Raw genomic sequence first — 17889 nt, forward strand, 5'->3', positions numbered from 1 at the left:
AATAGTGAGAGGAAATCAGTGAAAAACTGTGGAGTGTCCAACAGTTATACCATACTCCTGCCACATGACCAGCTGACTTTTTTTAAATTTTATTTTACTTCTCCTTTATTTTTATTTTATGTCTCCTCTCCTTTATAATTCTTTGTTTCTTCTCTTTTGCAACCTGCTCACATCTTCCACCTATGTACCTTTCCAATGGCCTGTGGGTGATTTTAAATTTCCTTTCTTTGAAGATTTCATTGCTCCATGACCTTCGGCTCACAAAGCACTGGAAAAATAATGATGTTAAAAAGGTGTAGTGATGAAATGGATTTAGTGTTTCTTGAGGACTAGTTAGGTATGGAGATGTTCAACATAAATAGCTAACTCCAATAACTCAAGAAAGAAAAAAAGAAAGAAAAGTAATAATATGAAATCTGGCTTTAAAAAATGTGACTAGGAGCTAGTTACAATTGCTCATCATGCTTCAATAAGCACATCCTATATTGTTTATTCATTTGTTTTTGTTGTTTTGGGATTTTTTTGGTTTCCTGACAAAAAGGAAAGAGAGAAATTACACTAGATGATATTTGAAATCTTTACCAATTCCGACTTTTCCAAGGAAGTACTTTCAACAAAGGGGAAATGTCTTTTAATATGAAATAATATATATTAGAAAATCAACAAGATATTGAGAAATCATGTAGATGCATTTTTGATGCTTGATAAACATACACATATATATTTAGTAATTTCTACTGTATATCAATTTTACAACATTACAATCACATTTAACAATTTTAAAGAGATACAGAATTATTCTAACACTAAAATAAATTCTAATACTAAAATAAAATAAACAATGTTAAAATAAAATAAATGACACTAAAATCTAAATGTAGATTCTGGACAGAAAAGTCTTCATTTCAGAATGTTATGAATACTTTAGGTAACTCTAGTCCAGTCCTTTCATAATAACAGAACTCTAAGTGATTAATCTAACTGAATTACTCCTATGGAGGAAACTGGCAAAATGTTTAAATACTGTATGTCTTTTAAGATACTTTAAAATAGTATATCAGTGTTCTTTTAATTTCATCCTTCATCTTGACTTAAGACTAACGTCCTAAAGTACAAATATTCTTGGTCACAGAGTCAAAAGATTTGAGTTGGAATATTATAATGACTTTATGATACACTGTAATCTTATGTAACTGTATTTTGCATTTGTGACCTCATTTGCTTATTTGCATAATATGTATAAAATTATTTGTACCAACTACATCATACATTTGGTATGAGGAAAACTCTTTGTAACTTTTAAGGAACTCGAATTTTTTTATTACCTTTAAATCCACAAAAAGTAATAATTCCTACTTTCTTCTCTAATTATCTATTTATTCCTTTACTTTTCTCTTCTACTTCATTCTATTTTTCATATATTGCTGGAAAAAAAGCTTTCAATATTCTGGAAAATCAGATAGTACATGCAGAGAATAATTCTTAAAAATAAGCTAGCAATCCCAAATGTCTTTGTTGCTTCCCTAGTACCATGCCAAAAGTACTTAAACAATTAAAAAATACCTTTTATTTCTCTTTATGTCCCTCTTGGAGGAGATCCAACATCTAAACTATGCCAAATTTGGAATTCAGTTGTCATTAAATTTGTCATTTGTTAATATCATGCATATTCCATTGGCTATTGAGTATAGTATTTGCTTAAGATCTCAGGAACAGCTTAGACTGGGGACCTACAATTTTCTGTGCTGGCGTCATTCTCTTCCCCAAAGAAAATCCCAGAACCCTAAATAAGAGGACTGAGTGTCAGAGTCAGGACAAGTAGTTTGGACATTCATTAGACAAGTTTTTGAAATCTACTAGGAGATTTTGATTATATCGGTGAAGACCCCTACCTGGAATCTGATATAAGAAAGATAAAAGTAAAGTCAGAGTGAAGTCTGACACATGTGCTACATTTTGTAAAACTGTATTTTTTGGGGATCAGGAAAAGAATAAGGAAATAAGTATTTATTAAGTGCCAAAATATATGGTAGGTACTGTGCTTAGTTTTTTTAATTTGATCCTCACAACAACCCTAACTATCACTATCCTCATTTTACAGTTGAAGAAACAGAGGCAGATAGAGTTTGAGTAACTTGCCCAGGTGCATACAGCTAGGAAGTATCTAAGTTCAGATTCTGACCTTGGGTCAGCAGAGCCACAAAGAAAAAAACACAGCATAAACACAAATTCACCTAGAATTCCTAGAGGAGATGAAGTAAGAATTTAAAAAAAAATTATTAATAAAATGCTAGTTCTTGAGGAAAAGAAATTGGAAAAGGACTAAGAGGTATTGGAGAAAGAATCAGAAAGCAAATCAATAGCTTGGCACAAGAGAAACAAAACCTTGCCCAAGCAATAATCTTCCTGAAAATCTGAATGGACCAAATAGAAGCAAATGACTCCATATATTAAAATAAAGTTTAAAAAATTGAAAATATAGAAGACAATGCTAGGTAGTTTGTAACAACAACAACAACAACAAAAAATAACTTGGAAGACAGAGGTGAAAATAATTAGGACTCACTGAACTACTGGAACACCATGACCAAAAATAGCCTAGACATTATGTTTCTAAAATTTTTAAAAGAACAAAAGGGCAAAGTGGAAATAAAGCCTAATGGCCACCCTTGAAAGGAATCCCAAAACAAAACTTCCAAGGACATTATAGATAAAATTTAGAGTTCTCCTAGGTCAATGAAAAATATTGCATGCAGACAAAAAAAAAAATAATTCATGTGCTGAGAATCCATGGTAAAGACATAAATGATTTATCAGCCACTGATATAAAAAAGCAGAGTTTGGAGAAAAATGGACCTTTAATGAAACAAAGAACTCCCAAACATTCCTGATGAAAAGACCAGCTCTGTGTAGAATTTTGAAATTCAAACACAAGAGTCAAGAGAAAGAGATAAAAGTAACCACAAATAAATAATTGTAAAGGACTAAACAAGGATAAATTGCTTACTTTCTAATATAAGGAGATAATATATGTGCTCCCTATGAAGCCTATAATCAACACAGGTTGCAAAGGGAGTTTAGTTAAAGTACAGAAGTATTTTGTGATGTTTTCATGATTTTGAGAGAAGAAAGAAAAGACACAGAAGTGGTATACAGTAAGGGGTGGGGGAAAGAAAAGGAAGGCTAAGGAAATTTATCTCACTAGTCAGGTATGCAAGCAGACACTTATCTGTACATACAAGTAAAAAGATAAGTGGCTGACACTTGGAAGAATGCACACACACACACACACACACACACACCTAAATGTTGGGTTTAGAATACATTTTACTCAAGAAGGAAATAGGAAGGAAAGGGGAGAAGGGGCAATTAGACATAGGGTAGACTAAGAGAGGAATTATTCCTAAGGAAAACAAACTGTGAACATGTACAAAAGCATGATTAGTTCTTTTGGAGGTGGCAAAGATTGAGAATCTGAGGGTGTGTCCATATTTCGGGCCATGGTTGAACAAGTGTGGTATAGGGATATGAAGGAATACTACCATGCTATAAGAAAATAATGGGATGGTTTCAGATAAACTTGGGAAGACTTACTGCTATAGAGTGAATAGAATTAGAAGAACTATTTATACAATGACAATAATACGATAAAGACAAACAACTCTGAAAGAATTAGGAACTTTAATTAGTATAATGACTAGTGATTCTAGAGGACTAATATGTTTACATACACACATATGTATATGTGCATATACATGCACATAAACATATGTCTTTTTTGGGGGGGATAGGGGAAGATGGCCAACATGGAAATGCTTTTATCTATAAATCTATCTATCTGTACCTTCCTTGTCTATAAATATTCACAAAATAAGTTTTGTTTTTCTTTCATTCTCAATGGGGGAAATAGAAGGGAAAGAAAGGAGAATTTTACTGATTGAAAAAACATAGTTAAAAAAAAGGAAGAACAACATGTAAGACTGTAGCTACTATACAATTTTGTGGTCACTAAACTCATCAAATTGCTTCAACTAAAAAAAAAAATAGTAGATGGTAGTCCACCTAATAATACTCAAGACATTTTCCATGAAGGGATGGAATCAACTTTGCAAACAATTTACTATCTTAAAAAAAATAAATAAAAAACTATTGTCACTAAGATATCACACAAATACAATGCTAATTCTTTCATTGGAATGCCATAAATACCACAGAATTTGCTCACCAAGTTCTTCATTTTCAATGACTTCAAATGTAGCCCATATATCCCCTTTGGCAGGGATGATATTCTTTATTGCTAATATGTCATTTGTCAATTCTTCTGCTTCCATTACAGGTGATATCTAGAAGATAAGCAGCATTTTTGTCAGATCATAACAACAGATGGATTAGTAAGGCTGTATTAGAACACCAATGACCCATTTTTGGTTTCCCGGTTCTTCCTCAAATGTGTTGCTGCTGTTGTTTTTAAATCAATTTTATTTCTATAAATATAAACTTTTTTTTGTTTTCTTCTGGAAAAAATAGAAGCATGAGATTTTTTTACTTTGGAAATATAAGGCATTCTCCAATATGTATAATATGCAGACATATTATGCTTTGATATATAAAAAGATAGAAGAAATAAGTATTCTGATCAGGATACACCAGCATCCACATGTTCTACAGAAGGGAGACTCTGCCTGGACATGAATAAGCTTATTCTGTCCAAGCACACTCCAATAGCCCCAAAAAGAAATGGCTTTAGGCTTTTCAATTTAGTAGAAAATAGTCTAGTTTTACATAGCTCTTTGATTGTGCCTATCATGCAGCAGTTGAGTCCGAGCAGAGCAAGCCAGAACACCCTGGGGTTAAAACACTCAGTGACATCCTTTTTATGGGAAAAGACAGATGGGTGTCTGCCAATGAATGTGAGGATAAGACCACCAAGAGACAGTAAGGAGTCCACTGCATTATCTTTGGGGTTTGCTCTTGTGAAGTGCCAAAGCCTCAGGCACTCCCACAAATGTGCATTCCTTCAGAGAGACTAGGCTGCTCAACTGAGGGTAGTTACCAGCCTCAAACTAAGGCTGGAAAACATCAGATGCAATTCAGTTATAATGAGAAATAAATATGAGGCGAAGAAATTGGATTTTTCAAGAGACAAATTTTATTAACTGCAGAATAATGTGCATTTTCTTATTGAACTATGTTACTTGATGTGTTGGGGTTGAGGTCTTTTAGCTTGATCATTTCTATTTATACCACATTAGTGAATATTAACATATTCCATACATAAATGTGTGAATGTGTATGGTACAAAATAATGTTACTCATACATTATGTTTTTTGTCTCCGGTGGAATTTAATGTAAGTGCATATTATATCCTGTCTAAAGATGTTTACTTTCCAGAAATATGGTTATATCAAGTTCTAGGGAAAAACAAAACCTCAACTATATTGAACCACGAGCTTTAAAATCTCAGCACCCAAGAGAATAAGATAGTCTGTGGCACTCAGAAATAACAAGAGAAAGATCATTTAAATAACTTTACTTAAGTAATGTTACAACAGCAACAACACAATTGTCACTTTTTGCAGGAGGGCTTAAAGAGGTGGGAGTGGGAAAAGTGGGCTTACAAAGCTGGAGTGATGATGGCTACAAATCAAAAGTTATCCTCCAAGCTTTCAATTCTGATTCTATAGATGATCAAATTGAAAAAAAAAGTAATTCATATATACCCACAAAAGCAATTTCTTTCGCTATAAGATGAGAGGAATAGATTAGATGATCTCTGAGTTTAATTGAGAAGAGAAGAGAAGAGAAGAGAAGAGAAGAGAAGAGAAGAGAAGAGAAGAGAAGAGAAGAGAAGAGAAGAGAAGAGAAGAGAAGAGAAGAGAAGAGAAGAGAAGAAGCCCAGGACAGAACCTTGAAAAACACCTAAGGTTAAACAGTGTGACCCAGAAGAGGATCCAGCAAAGAAGACTGAGAAGAATGGTTAGGTAATCTAGTAGAGAGTGGTATACCAAAAGCTAAGGGAGAAGAGGGTATCTAGGAGGAGAGAGGGATTCACAATGTCAAAGGCTGCAGAGCAGTCAAGGAGAAAGAGGATTGAGAAAAAGCCACTGGATTTGGCAACTAAGAGATAATTCGAACTTTAGAGAGAACAGTTTTGGTGGAATGATAAGAACATAATCTGGATGCTAAGGGGTGAAAAAGGGAGTGAGAGAAAAACAAGTGGAAGCACCTATTGTAGATGTCTTTTGAGTGTTGCTACAAAGGGAAGAAGAGACATAGGACGATAGCAGGGATGGAAGGATCAAGTGAGGGTTTCTTCAGGATGGGGAAATATGGGCATGTTTGTAGGCAGTAAAGAATAAGCCTGTAGACAGGAAGAGATTAAAAATAAATGAAAGAGTGAGATTGACAGAGGGAGCAATCTGTTGGAGAGACTGGATGGAACGGGGAAGCTTGACCAAGTTGAAGGCTTAGCCTTGTGGTAAGGAGTACAGTCATTTCATCATGTGAGACAGCAGTGAAGGAGAGAGTCACAGAAGGTGCCTGAGTGATAGGAAATGAAGGAGAGAAGAGGGAGTTCATGGCAAATGGCCTCAATTTTTTTCTGTAAAATATGGGGCAAAGTTCTCAGCTAAGAGAAGGTAGGGGGAGAAAGCATTAGAGGTTTGAGAATTTCATGGAAATCCAGAACAATCTTTGCCCCCATGGAGTTTACCATCTAATACAGAAACTAGTTTAGTTCTAAGATATTTTCACCACACTAAAATTCAGTTATTCAGTAATAATTGCTATGACCTGGGAAACAATGGTAAACACAAAAAAAAATTCATTCCTCTCCCCAAACCATATAAAATCCTGATGATCCTTTCTAGCTCTAGAAGCATGATTCTACCAGAATACTTTAATGACAGAACCATGCTAGACTTCAAATAAGAACCACAGAGACTGAGGATCCTGGAAACAAATCAGGCTTCAGTTCTAAAACATTTGTTAAAATGTGGTGTTATCAGAAATTTAGGAAAATTTAGGAAAATTTCAGTTACTCTTAATGAATATAAAATAGTAGCTTTTATATGACTTAAAGATACTCACTCTTATTATGATGCTACAGTCAGGTTCTTTTCTTTCAACATATACTTCAATGAGCAAATCTCCAGCTTGTGAAACCTAAAGGAAATATATAAAGAAAGATGTACAATACCCACGTGATAATAAATAATTTTTCATCGTAAAGATTCCACAAAAACTGAACTCATTTTAACTATTTTTCAATTATCTTAATTCTCTTGAGGTAGGACTCATGTTTATGATTGCCAAACTATCTTTGATATCCAGCATTTTTTCCATCTGAAAAGTTGAAAAGACAAACAGTCTGAGAACAGATTCACAATTACATGGGTTCCTTTTGCTTCCAGTTCAATGCTTTATCCCACTGATTGAAATCCCTAAAATAAAATGGAGAACATGATCTGGTACAAAATATGTTTTCCACAACAGCTTAAGTTACATCCACTGTAATAGGTTTTGTAAAGGGAAAGGAAATGAGTCATATACAATTATGTTTTAATCAATAGAACTAATATCAATGACAAAAATAGAAGAAAATCATCCAATCACATGGAAAATTATCCTTCCAGATGCTTATAAAGGGAAGTACATTCAATGAGTTGAGATTTGGGCATAAATTAAAGTTGAAAAATAGGTATAAATGACTAAAAAGGGAAGGAAAAAGTAAATTATGTTAAAGGAAATGATACTGAATCTAATTTTATACTGCAAGGCTCCAGTGTATGGAGGGGGTAGATTAATGTGGTAGATTGATAATATAGGCTTTAGGGGAAAAAAAAAGGCTACTCTTTCCTTTTTAATGGATTTGATTTAGTATCTGGGTCAGCCTTAGAGAGACAAGTTATCTTGGTGATTATTCTGAAAAGGAATGGCTGATAAATAATAAAGAGAGAGGAAGTCAAGAAAGAAAAGGTACAGGATTAGGCTATACGGATAGTGTAATACTGAAAAAATTAATAGGAATACAAATAAGGCTATGAGGAATATTTTGATACTTTCACAGATATTTTCTTACAACATGCTGCCAACTCAGAAAAAAATACAACACACACAAAAAAAAATTAAGTCATAATGGAGAAATAATGACTATAGTTAAATTTGCTTCAAAGAAAAGAACTTAAAGGGAATATTTGCCAGGGAAATGTTAAAAATGTGCTTTGAAAAAATAATTTTAATTATTCAGACAGCAAGCTTAGAAAAGCTTCTTGGTTTTTTTTTTCCTTTTTAGATGGTGTGTCAGAAAAATACTGGGGAAAAAAAGGATGCTACTGACATTTTGATTTTCACTGTTTGCATAAACAAGTCTGCAGGAAGGACATATTTCAAAAATTAAAACAGATACCAGAACTACTTATAAAATAAAGCCCAAAGGAAGAATAACTTAATAATTCAAAAGGTGAATGACATAGGAAATATCATAAGAAATATTCTAGAGAACAGGTTTTGATGGATTACAGAAAATTTAAAGAAATGTATTTCCTAAGTGTGTTTGAATATAATATAATACAATGTAATACAATACAATACAATACAATACAATACAATACAATACAATACAATACAATACAATACTGTACTTTGGAGAATACTCTTTTCCCTGTTCTGTAACCTGTTTAATTAGAAAAACTTGACCTTGTTTGTTAATGCATATAAGAAATAATATACAATAAATTGTCACATTAAATTTGAACAATATTACTCCAGGCAGACTAGTACTCAGTTACAATTATTTTATCTAAAACTTAAATTCTTAGTTAATAAATTAAATTAAAATTTTTATAAACAAATCAAAATCAAAAAGTTCAGTGTTTCCAGAATTGACAATGAGACACATATTCTTCCAGGGCTGAAATGAATCCTTTAAGAAACTGCATGAATTTCTTCAGATTACATTCAAAAAGGCTAACAGTAGTCTTGGGGCATGTGGGCTGGTTGGAGAAAAACATCTTGACCTCATGACCTCTTTCATAATAAATGATTTCATGAGCCTGTAACCTATCCAGTAATGAACATACTAGGATATTTTGGTTTATTTTTACATGAATTAAAGAGCTCAATTTTATAGTCTTCATTGTGTATTGATATTAACAATATAGAATTTTTAGTATTAAGTTATTAATATAATTAATTAGTTAATATACTAATGTTAATTATCAACAAACTTCTAAAAGATTTATAGAATATACATATTATGCTTACATGCAATATACAAAAGCAAGGTATATTTGGAAAATACAAAATTCTATGTGAATAGAGGTACTGATACTAATCTGAGGTTGATTCTGATAAAAATAAAAAGATTTCCACAGAGGAAGGGATTTAAAAAAGAAAAATTTTTGGAAAAATTAAGTTGTCTTCTCTATAAAGTAAGGGAAATCATAGTGTTCTTAATAAAATAATTTGGAAACAATTAGAGCAAAAGCAGGGGAGAAGTGATTGACATTGTCTAATTCATGCTACAATCTAATAATTAAGCCATGTAATGTAAGTGTGATAATGTTCAAGTCACTGTTTTTCACTGACACTCTTTCAAAACCTTTCTTTACACTTGAGTTGTCCTTGAAATTTCTCAGACATTCTAACCCTTAGATTTGCAGTAATAATTTCAAATTCTCCATAGGCAGATGTCATTGTATGAATCTACAGAAAAAACAATCACATTTTTTGATCTAAATTACTTTCTGAAGCAAAGAAAATTTGAAGACAAAAACACCTAAAAATCTTAATTAATGAAATAATTATTGCACATCTGGTTACTACTACTTACTTGAGTATCTTTCCACTTAGTAATAAAGCTGTTCTCTATATCCATTTGCCTAACTTGATCTTCTTTAACCTGTTGAAAACATAAATCAGATAATTTTCATTCATGAATAATAAAAATAGCCACATTGGCTATCAGTTGGATAATTCTTCAGGAATCTTATCTAGTAAAAAACAATCAAGCTAAAAAAAAATTAGAGCAGTCATTTCAATTGGAAAGGGTTCAAAAACCAAAGCTAGAATCAAGCCACCAGAGTAATAGGTTTCAAACAAGTCCAGAACAATAATTTGTAGTTGTTCTATATACTTCTTCAGGCTACTGATGCTTCTGACAAAAGACATGATATTGCAAAGACACTTAGCAATAAGTAAAGCAGTTGGTTAAACGTGTAGACTAGATTCGTGTTTTGTAAAGGTTTTGGGACACCGTTTTCTCAATTTGAAAGGTAGTATATATGAAATTTCCATCACTTTAATAGTTGTTATATATAAGATCATAACAAAGCTTCATTTTTAACCATTCATTTTCTCAGCATTTAACTAGCCAGAAACAGTAACAAGGTATGATGCCTACAAATACTGATTTCCTACTTCTTTTTGCTTTTCTCCTCAGGCCTTCCACTAGAAACAACTTTGAATTACTGGCTCAAATGATATCTATGTATCTATCTATATGAAAAAGAGAACCAAGAAGCATAAAACACCTATGAAACTATAGAGTGTACTCCTGTATAACTAAAATAAAATGTGTTGCTATAGGATTTATTCTTAATAATACCTTATGTTCTTCTTAATAGGAAATTTACAGTAATTTCATGAAAATAGATTCCATATGGTGCTTCAATTAGATTCACAATACTGTGGTGCTAATTTTCAGATCAAGGATTGCAATTTTATTTTACAATATGCCAAATTTAAAAATCTTACAAATGTTTTTGTATCTTGTTTCCAATAGGGGTCATATGAAAAAAAAGTATAAATTGTAATCAACACCATAATTAAATACATTTATTATTCGTTTTACAAAATTCACTCATTCCACACATTTACCAGACATCTAATGTACACATATTTATTTAATCAGAGAAAATCTCTAAGTAGAATTATTCTGTCCAATGTATGCCAGATGGTAAGGAAATTCTAAAACCTTCCTGAATTTAAATGAATGGCCGTAGTTTTAAAGAGTTTAATTCTGCCAACTTTGAGGAAATATACTCAATTTGTTAAAAAAAAAAAGATTCATAAAGATTGCTTTGTCAGACATGTGAAACATACCACAATCACAACCAAATTTCCAGGTTACAAACAGGGTCATCAAAATTTATTCTCTAAATTTAGATAGTGTATGTATATTTACCTCAAACACTTCAACATAATAGTTAATTAGGTCTTCAATTACATTTACTTCTTCACTAGTTTGTCCTTTAGTTTGAAACAAATAGGATGAAAATACCATAGCTAAACTGTGAGAGTTCATCTGGTTGATCTCTGAGCATTTCTGAACCCTGTTAAAGATAAATATGTCCAATTAAGATACACAATACTTTGACATTACCTCAATAAAACTGCTAGGAAAGATGAAATTCACTGTGGTTTCTTTCAACAACAATCACTGTCAAATATTAAAATGAGTATCTAGGCCTAGCAGGGCACACACAATGCTATGAAACATGATTCTGTATGCCAAAGATTTTACAAATTTAGATTTTATAAAAAACATTTTACAATCTAGGGAGACAAGATATACGGGTAAAAATGTAAACAACCACAAATGATTCAAATAATATTTCAAGATCATACGACATCAAAGTTTTCTTTTTGTGTAAATAATCTGACACATACAATTATTTACACTTTCCAACATATGGACATGGATGAGAGCCACATCCTTTAAAAGTTACATGTATTAAAAAAAAAAAAACAAGCATACTCAGTTGCAAATTACTTTCTGGTTGCCTTGCATTATAAAATTAGAGCTGCCAGCTTACATCTGCAGAGAAAGGGTTAGAGCAGCTAGAGGAGAAATGCAATAAAAAAATGGGAACAGACATTAAACAGAATAAACTCATGTACAGACAGCCTATGACAGCAGAAAGAACACTGGGTTTTAAGTTAGATCATTTGAGTTCTATTCTTTTCTGTTGATTACTACTTGTGTGACCCCTAGGCAAATCATTTCCCCTCTTATGTCTCGATTTCCTCATCTATAAGATGAGGGCTGGAAACTAGAAGATCTACAATGTACCTTCTATCCATGAGTCTATGATCAGCACTTCCTGATTAGTGAGAAAGAAGGTCAGCTTGTTGTTTTCACAAGTGGAGAGCTAGTCTCATCAACATGAAGATATACTTTCACAAAGCAGTGTGAACATCTAGCTATCACTGTAAGTTTAGATGTATTGGTGAGCAATCATGGATATACTACGAGAGGCTAAATCTCCTTAAGCGAAATGGAGCTCTGTTTTCTGGTTCAAACAGAAACCAGGAGCATTTTAAGTTTTTGCAAGAAAGGCCAGCTAGGTAACCAATGAGAGTCTTAGAGTGAATTTTAATTGAGCTGGAAACACCAGTTTGTACATAAAGTTACAAAATTAGACAAATATAGACTGTTATTATGTGACCTTGAGGCAATTTGCCTAATGTCTCTGGGCTTCATTTTTATCATCTGTAAAATGGGAGGGTTGAAATATATCACTTCTGAGGTCCCTTTCCGCACTAGGTCTATGATCTCATGACACATGACCCTGAGGATACAGGTTGCAGGCTTCATTTTTCTTTCTCTGTCTGTTCTCTAACTATCCAATAGTTGCCTAAACGAACTGACTACATAGAACTGTTTTTATAATCATTATTCTTTTTGTTGTAAGGCAGCCTGATGTAATGGATAAAGAGGTGGGCTTGGCATCTGAAAGACCTGGGTTCAAGTCCAACTTCTGACATACTGACTTGTGAAGACCTGGGCAAGTCATTTAGCCATTTAGTTCCTCTATACAGCTCTCTAATACTATGAGTTATATTGCTGATCTCCCACTGGTAGAAGTTTCCTTTTGGGGAGTCCTCTATAACAACAAAGTTGTGTGTGCATATGTATGTGTATATATATTCACATATGTGTGTGTATGTCTTTGTGAGTATGTATATATGTGTTATTACTGTATTGCACAAAAGATTAGTAGTTCAATGATTGGTCCATAATCTCCAGTATAACATGCACATACCATTCACCTCACATTCTTAAGACCCCTCCGGACCTGTAATTTCCCTCTTGTCACAGGTTTCTCTGGGCTTACTGCTTCCCAAGGAGCTCTGTATGAGACAGTCCTAGGACATATATCATGACAGTACTACTTATACTCTTTTTCTTTCCAGCCCTGCCTCGGGGTGTAAAAATTTCTCCCTAAAGGGAAGAAGGGCTCGTTCAGTGTTAGGGCAATGTCTTACATGATGTCAACCAGAGTTGATTAATGGAGCCCCTCAGCATACCGTGGGGTGCTGGAAACTGAAGCTTAGAGCCAGCTGTGATGGATAGAGCTGCCACTTCAGAGCTAGCAGAGAACGGGAAGTGGAACTGCTGATTTCCATTTGATTCTGTGTATCCTTCAATAAACAACTCTAGCCCCCTCAGTCAATTCTGCCAGCTTGTGACTCAAACACTGATTGGCCAGCTTGTCAGGCTAATATAATCATATAATAACTCTCCATATGGCACTTAAAATGTTAGAAAGCACTTTACGCAGGACTCCAAAAAGAGCCTTCTCATCTAAGTTTAATTTTGTAATTACGACTTACATCACTGTATATAGCTCAGAAATGGCAAGTCTGTCAGAAGACTATAAAGATGGACTTTATATGGCAAAAGAAATTGACTGAGACCAAGACGCAGGAGGATAGGGTAATGTCAGTGGATAGAGTGCTTAGGAATCAGGAAGACCTATTTTACCTATGGCCCTGAATTATTCCTGACTATTGGCAAATCTTTTAATCTGCCCCAGCCTCATTAAATTCTCTAAGACTCTATACTAAGGAGGAGTATTTAACCAACCGTGTTGAAAGCTTCTGACAGGCAGGCCTTTGATCACACCAGTAGAGCTGAAAAACAAGTGTATTGAAAACTACGTACTGATGAAAGTGTAAAAAAGTTTTTGAATATACTGACCTGTAAAGGTGTTCAATTATAGCTGCCAAAGTTGCCCTGTTGACCCCTGGAAGTGTACGGATAAATGTGCTGTATTTTTTAACCCTTTCTTTGTCATCTTGAGTATCTAAGAAAGAATAAGAAAAATCGCAAACATTCAATGCAATTCGATGAACATTTATTAAGCATATGCATTTTTACTTTGAGGTCATGCTCAGTGAGGATCAGATGAAGGAATTGAAGTAAGTATAAGAAGACTTGGTGGGGGACAGAGGAAAGTGGCAAGAAAACAGCATTCAATATTTAGCAGTCTGTCATTTGGTAAAGGGGTGTGTCATATTCTATTGGCCCCAGAATGTAGGACTAAGGGAAATAGACTAAGAAAAGAGAGAGAAGGATTGACAATAACAATGATGAAAAACAGGCTCAGGAGAAGTGAGGAAGAAGAAAAAAATGAAGGGATAAGAAATTATGAATATAAAGGGAAATTTTAGAGTTTAGGAATATGTATTTGGACATTTAGGGTGTCAATGAGAACTGAGGTGTTATTCACCCTGACATGGTGTGAAGATATAAGCCATGACAGTTGACAGGGATAATATATTTGGAGGGTCAAATGTAAATCAATTTGAACACAAATGCTCTCAATAATGAAGCCTGCCAAACATTGTCAGTGAAGAACCAAGCGCCAAATCCTAAAGAAAGGAGGTAAAAATGGTCTGCAGTTTAGCAGTTGATAACAATTAGGACTGAAAAGGGTGTTATAGGTGAATGGAGTCAAGTTCAAAATGGAGTACAGTCTGTTAGGTGATGGTGGTAGTAAGAGGCACAGCTTACAGGAATAAACAGATGAAAGTCCCTTTATACTTTGACCTGATCAGACTAAATCAAGATAACTGTATTCAGTCCTGGGTGCCACCATTTAGGGAGGGCATAAATAAGCTGGAAAGCATTTAAAGGACTACATAGAGGATAAAAGTGTCTCTTTAATGCAAGTGATGAGTATCCAATGGAGGACCTGGGGGTGAATTTAAGCCTATTGAAGAATCAGAGGAAATATAAGAGCTATCTTCAAGGATCTGAACAGATATCATGTGAAAGAGACAGTAGATTTGTTCTCTGAGACCCCAAAAGACAAGAGTTAAGAACAACATGTAGAAGTCACAAAGAGGGGAACCTGGGCGTAATGTCAGGAAAAAACCCCTGAAAAGTATAATTGTTCGGAAATTGAACAGGATGCTTTGGGGGTAGGAAGTAATGGGCTCCCCTTCTTAGAGGTTTACAAGCAAGGGTTGGATGACCACTTGCTGGGTATGTTATAGCAGGTATTTTTTCATGTATGGATTGGATTAATCAGCTTTTGAGATCCATTCCAATTTGAAAATTATTTGATCCTGTGATGTGCTGAGTTATCTACTACATATCAGATATTGCAGAAAGATCCACATATAAATAATACAAAATGTTTCAAGAAACTTTTAGTCTCACTGGTTGGAGATTTACAACTTTAATGCAAATCTGAAACCAATGAGACTATAAGCTTCTGAACATATGAAACATAAAAAAGATTTGAGAGGAGAGATCACTTTTAGTCAGGGGACAAAAGAGTTTCATAGAAGGTACTAAATCCTATTCAACTCCATCTGAACTCCAACATTTCTAACTTAGGTGTATTTCCACTATCACTTACCCAGTTCAGTTACTTAACACTTCAGCAGGATAACTGCAACAACATCCTTAAAGGTCTTCCTACTCCAATAATAACTATATCTACTCAGGTCACTCAGCTGACAAATCTTCAATGCCTCCTTATTATTCTTGGAGTAAAGTTCAAATGTCTCTGTTTGGTAATGTCTTCCACAACCTGGCACCTTTCTAACCATTTTTCCATAATGACACTAAAATCAGACTGGTCAACTTTGCAACCCTAAAAATGCAACACATTCTCATACTTCCATGACTCTGCTCAAGATCACCTGCTGAACTACCACCCTTTAAAGCCAAACTGAAATATCACTTCTAACAGGAAGCATTACTTGATACTGCTGGGTGTAACAACTTTTTCCCTTAGGGCCTTTATCATATAATATTGGGTATGGTAGCTCTCTGGGTTCATATCTTATGCTTTTACCAGACCATAAGTTCCTGGAATGTAAGAGTTAGGTCCTAACTAAACTTAGCACTCCCAAAGCACCTGGCATAATGCACAACATATTAAATGGAGGGACTTAATCTTGGTTTGTTGATTGATGAATTGATTGGAATGTAAAATACATAATAATAGGAAGCAGTATGAAATAGAAAGTAAAAAGTAGGATAGTGTTAGATTGTGAAGAGTTTTGAAAAATAATCTTATGAATACAAGTCATTCCCCAATTGATAAATGGTCAAAGAATATGAACAGGCAGTTCTCAGATGACAAAATTAAAGCTATCTGTAATCATATGAAAAAAAAGCTCTAAATCACTATTGATGAGAGAAAGACAAATTAAAACAACTCTGTGGTACCATATCACACCTATCAGATTGGTCAACACGACAAAACAAGGAAATGATAAATGTTGGAAATTGAGGGGAAGCCCACCAATTGGGGAATGGCTGAACAAGTTGTGGTATACTAATGTAATGGAATACTACTGTGCTATAAGAAATAATGAACAGACAGACTTCAAAAAAACCTGGAAAGACTTGTATGGACTGATGCTGAGTGAAGTGAGCAGAACCAGGAGAACATTGTATACAGTAACAGCCGCATTGTGTGATGACTAACTTTGACAGACTTAGCCCTTCTCAGTAATGCAAGGATCTAAAACTTCTCCAAAAGTTTCATGATAGAAAATGCTATCCACATCCAAAGAAAGAACTATGGAGTTTGAATGCAGATCGAAGCATACTATTTGCCATTTTTTTTCCTTCTTTCTTGTGGTTCCTCCTATTGGTTCTAATTCTTCCTTACAACATGACTAATGTGAAAATATGTTTAACAGGAATGTGTATGTAAAGCCTATATCAGATTGCATGCCATCTTGGGGAGGGAGGTGGAGAGGGAGGAGGAGAAAAATTTTAAACTCAAAAGCTTATGAAAGTGATTGTTGATAAATCAAAATAAATCAATAAACATTAAAAACAAAAAAGAATATAAAAATAATCTTATAAGTCTGTTCAATATGCTACAGAAAAACCATGGAAAATTATTTAGAAAGGAAATGAAATGATCGACTAACTGTGTGCTGAGATTCATCTAGCATCCATGGGTACGATTAATTGGTGGAGGGAAGGAAATGGAGACAAGGAGACTCATGAGGTTACTGAAAGATGCAAGAAACAAGGGCATGAACTAGATGGTAGCAGTACAAATAGTACAATAAGGGGTGGATACAAGAGATGTTTCAAAGGGAGAATTTATACAGAAATAGGAAAAAGGAAAAAAAAAGATGAACCATATTTTTAACATATAGGTGATAGAGAAATGGTAGACTTTGAGAATCTGGAAAAATGAGGACTACAATCAGTTATGGGCAGGGGAAAATGAAGATTCAAGATATCAGCAGGGCCTATGGTGAAGATATCTAGCCAGTAACCAGTGTGGAGCTGATAAAAGAGGTTGAAATTAGAGATAAATATTTATAAATAATAAGGTAAGAGTTGAAGCAATGAGAGTGTATGAGAGTGAAAGGAATAAATGTCCAAGTCTTGGGAGTTGCCTACACTTAATGGAGAAGGAAAGGAAGAAGAAGCAGATAAGGAATAGTCAGAAAGACATAATTAATCTTGCGGAGAAATAAGAAATTTATTCAGAAATTTAGGATACTACCATCCTGAGCATGGCTCTGGAGGTTGGTGAATTCCTGACATGGACCACTATTTTATGAAGGGCCCTAGCCAGCCTCAATTCCCTTCTGGCTCCACTTATTCTCCTGATTTC

General features: G+C 34.1%; 1 protein-coding gene across 3 annotated transcripts in view; it reads right to left on the minus strand.

Annotated features, from left to right (window-relative positions):
* ARAP2 (ArfGAP with RhoGAP domain, ankyrin repeat and PH domain 2) overlaps positions 1-17889 on the minus strand; it is a 233841-nt gene that overhangs the window by 42803 nt on the left and 173149 nt on the right. For all 3 annotated transcript variants that reach the window (XM_027836269.1, XM_027836270.1, XM_027836268.1), the window contains exons 22-26: positions 13986-14091; positions 11187-11334; positions 9834-9902; positions 7091-7165; positions 4226-4343 (exon numbers count right to left, since the gene is read on the minus strand). In XM_027836269.1, coding sequence (XP_027692070.1) covers positions 4226-4343; positions 7091-7165; positions 9834-9902; positions 11187-11334; positions 13986-14091 — 516 coding nt within the window. The remainder of the gene's footprint in view (positions 1-4225; positions 4344-7090; positions 7166-9833; positions 9903-11186; positions 11335-13985; positions 14092-17889) is intronic.

This window comes from Vombatus ursinus, unplaced genomic scaffold, assembly GCF_900497805.2.
Source record: "Vombatus ursinus unplaced genomic scaffold, bare-nosed wombat genome assembly UNPS02014818.1, whole genome shotgun sequence".
Classification (NCBI taxonomy): domain Eukaryota; kingdom Metazoa; phylum Chordata; class Mammalia; order Diprotodontia; family Vombatidae; genus Vombatus; species Vombatus ursinus.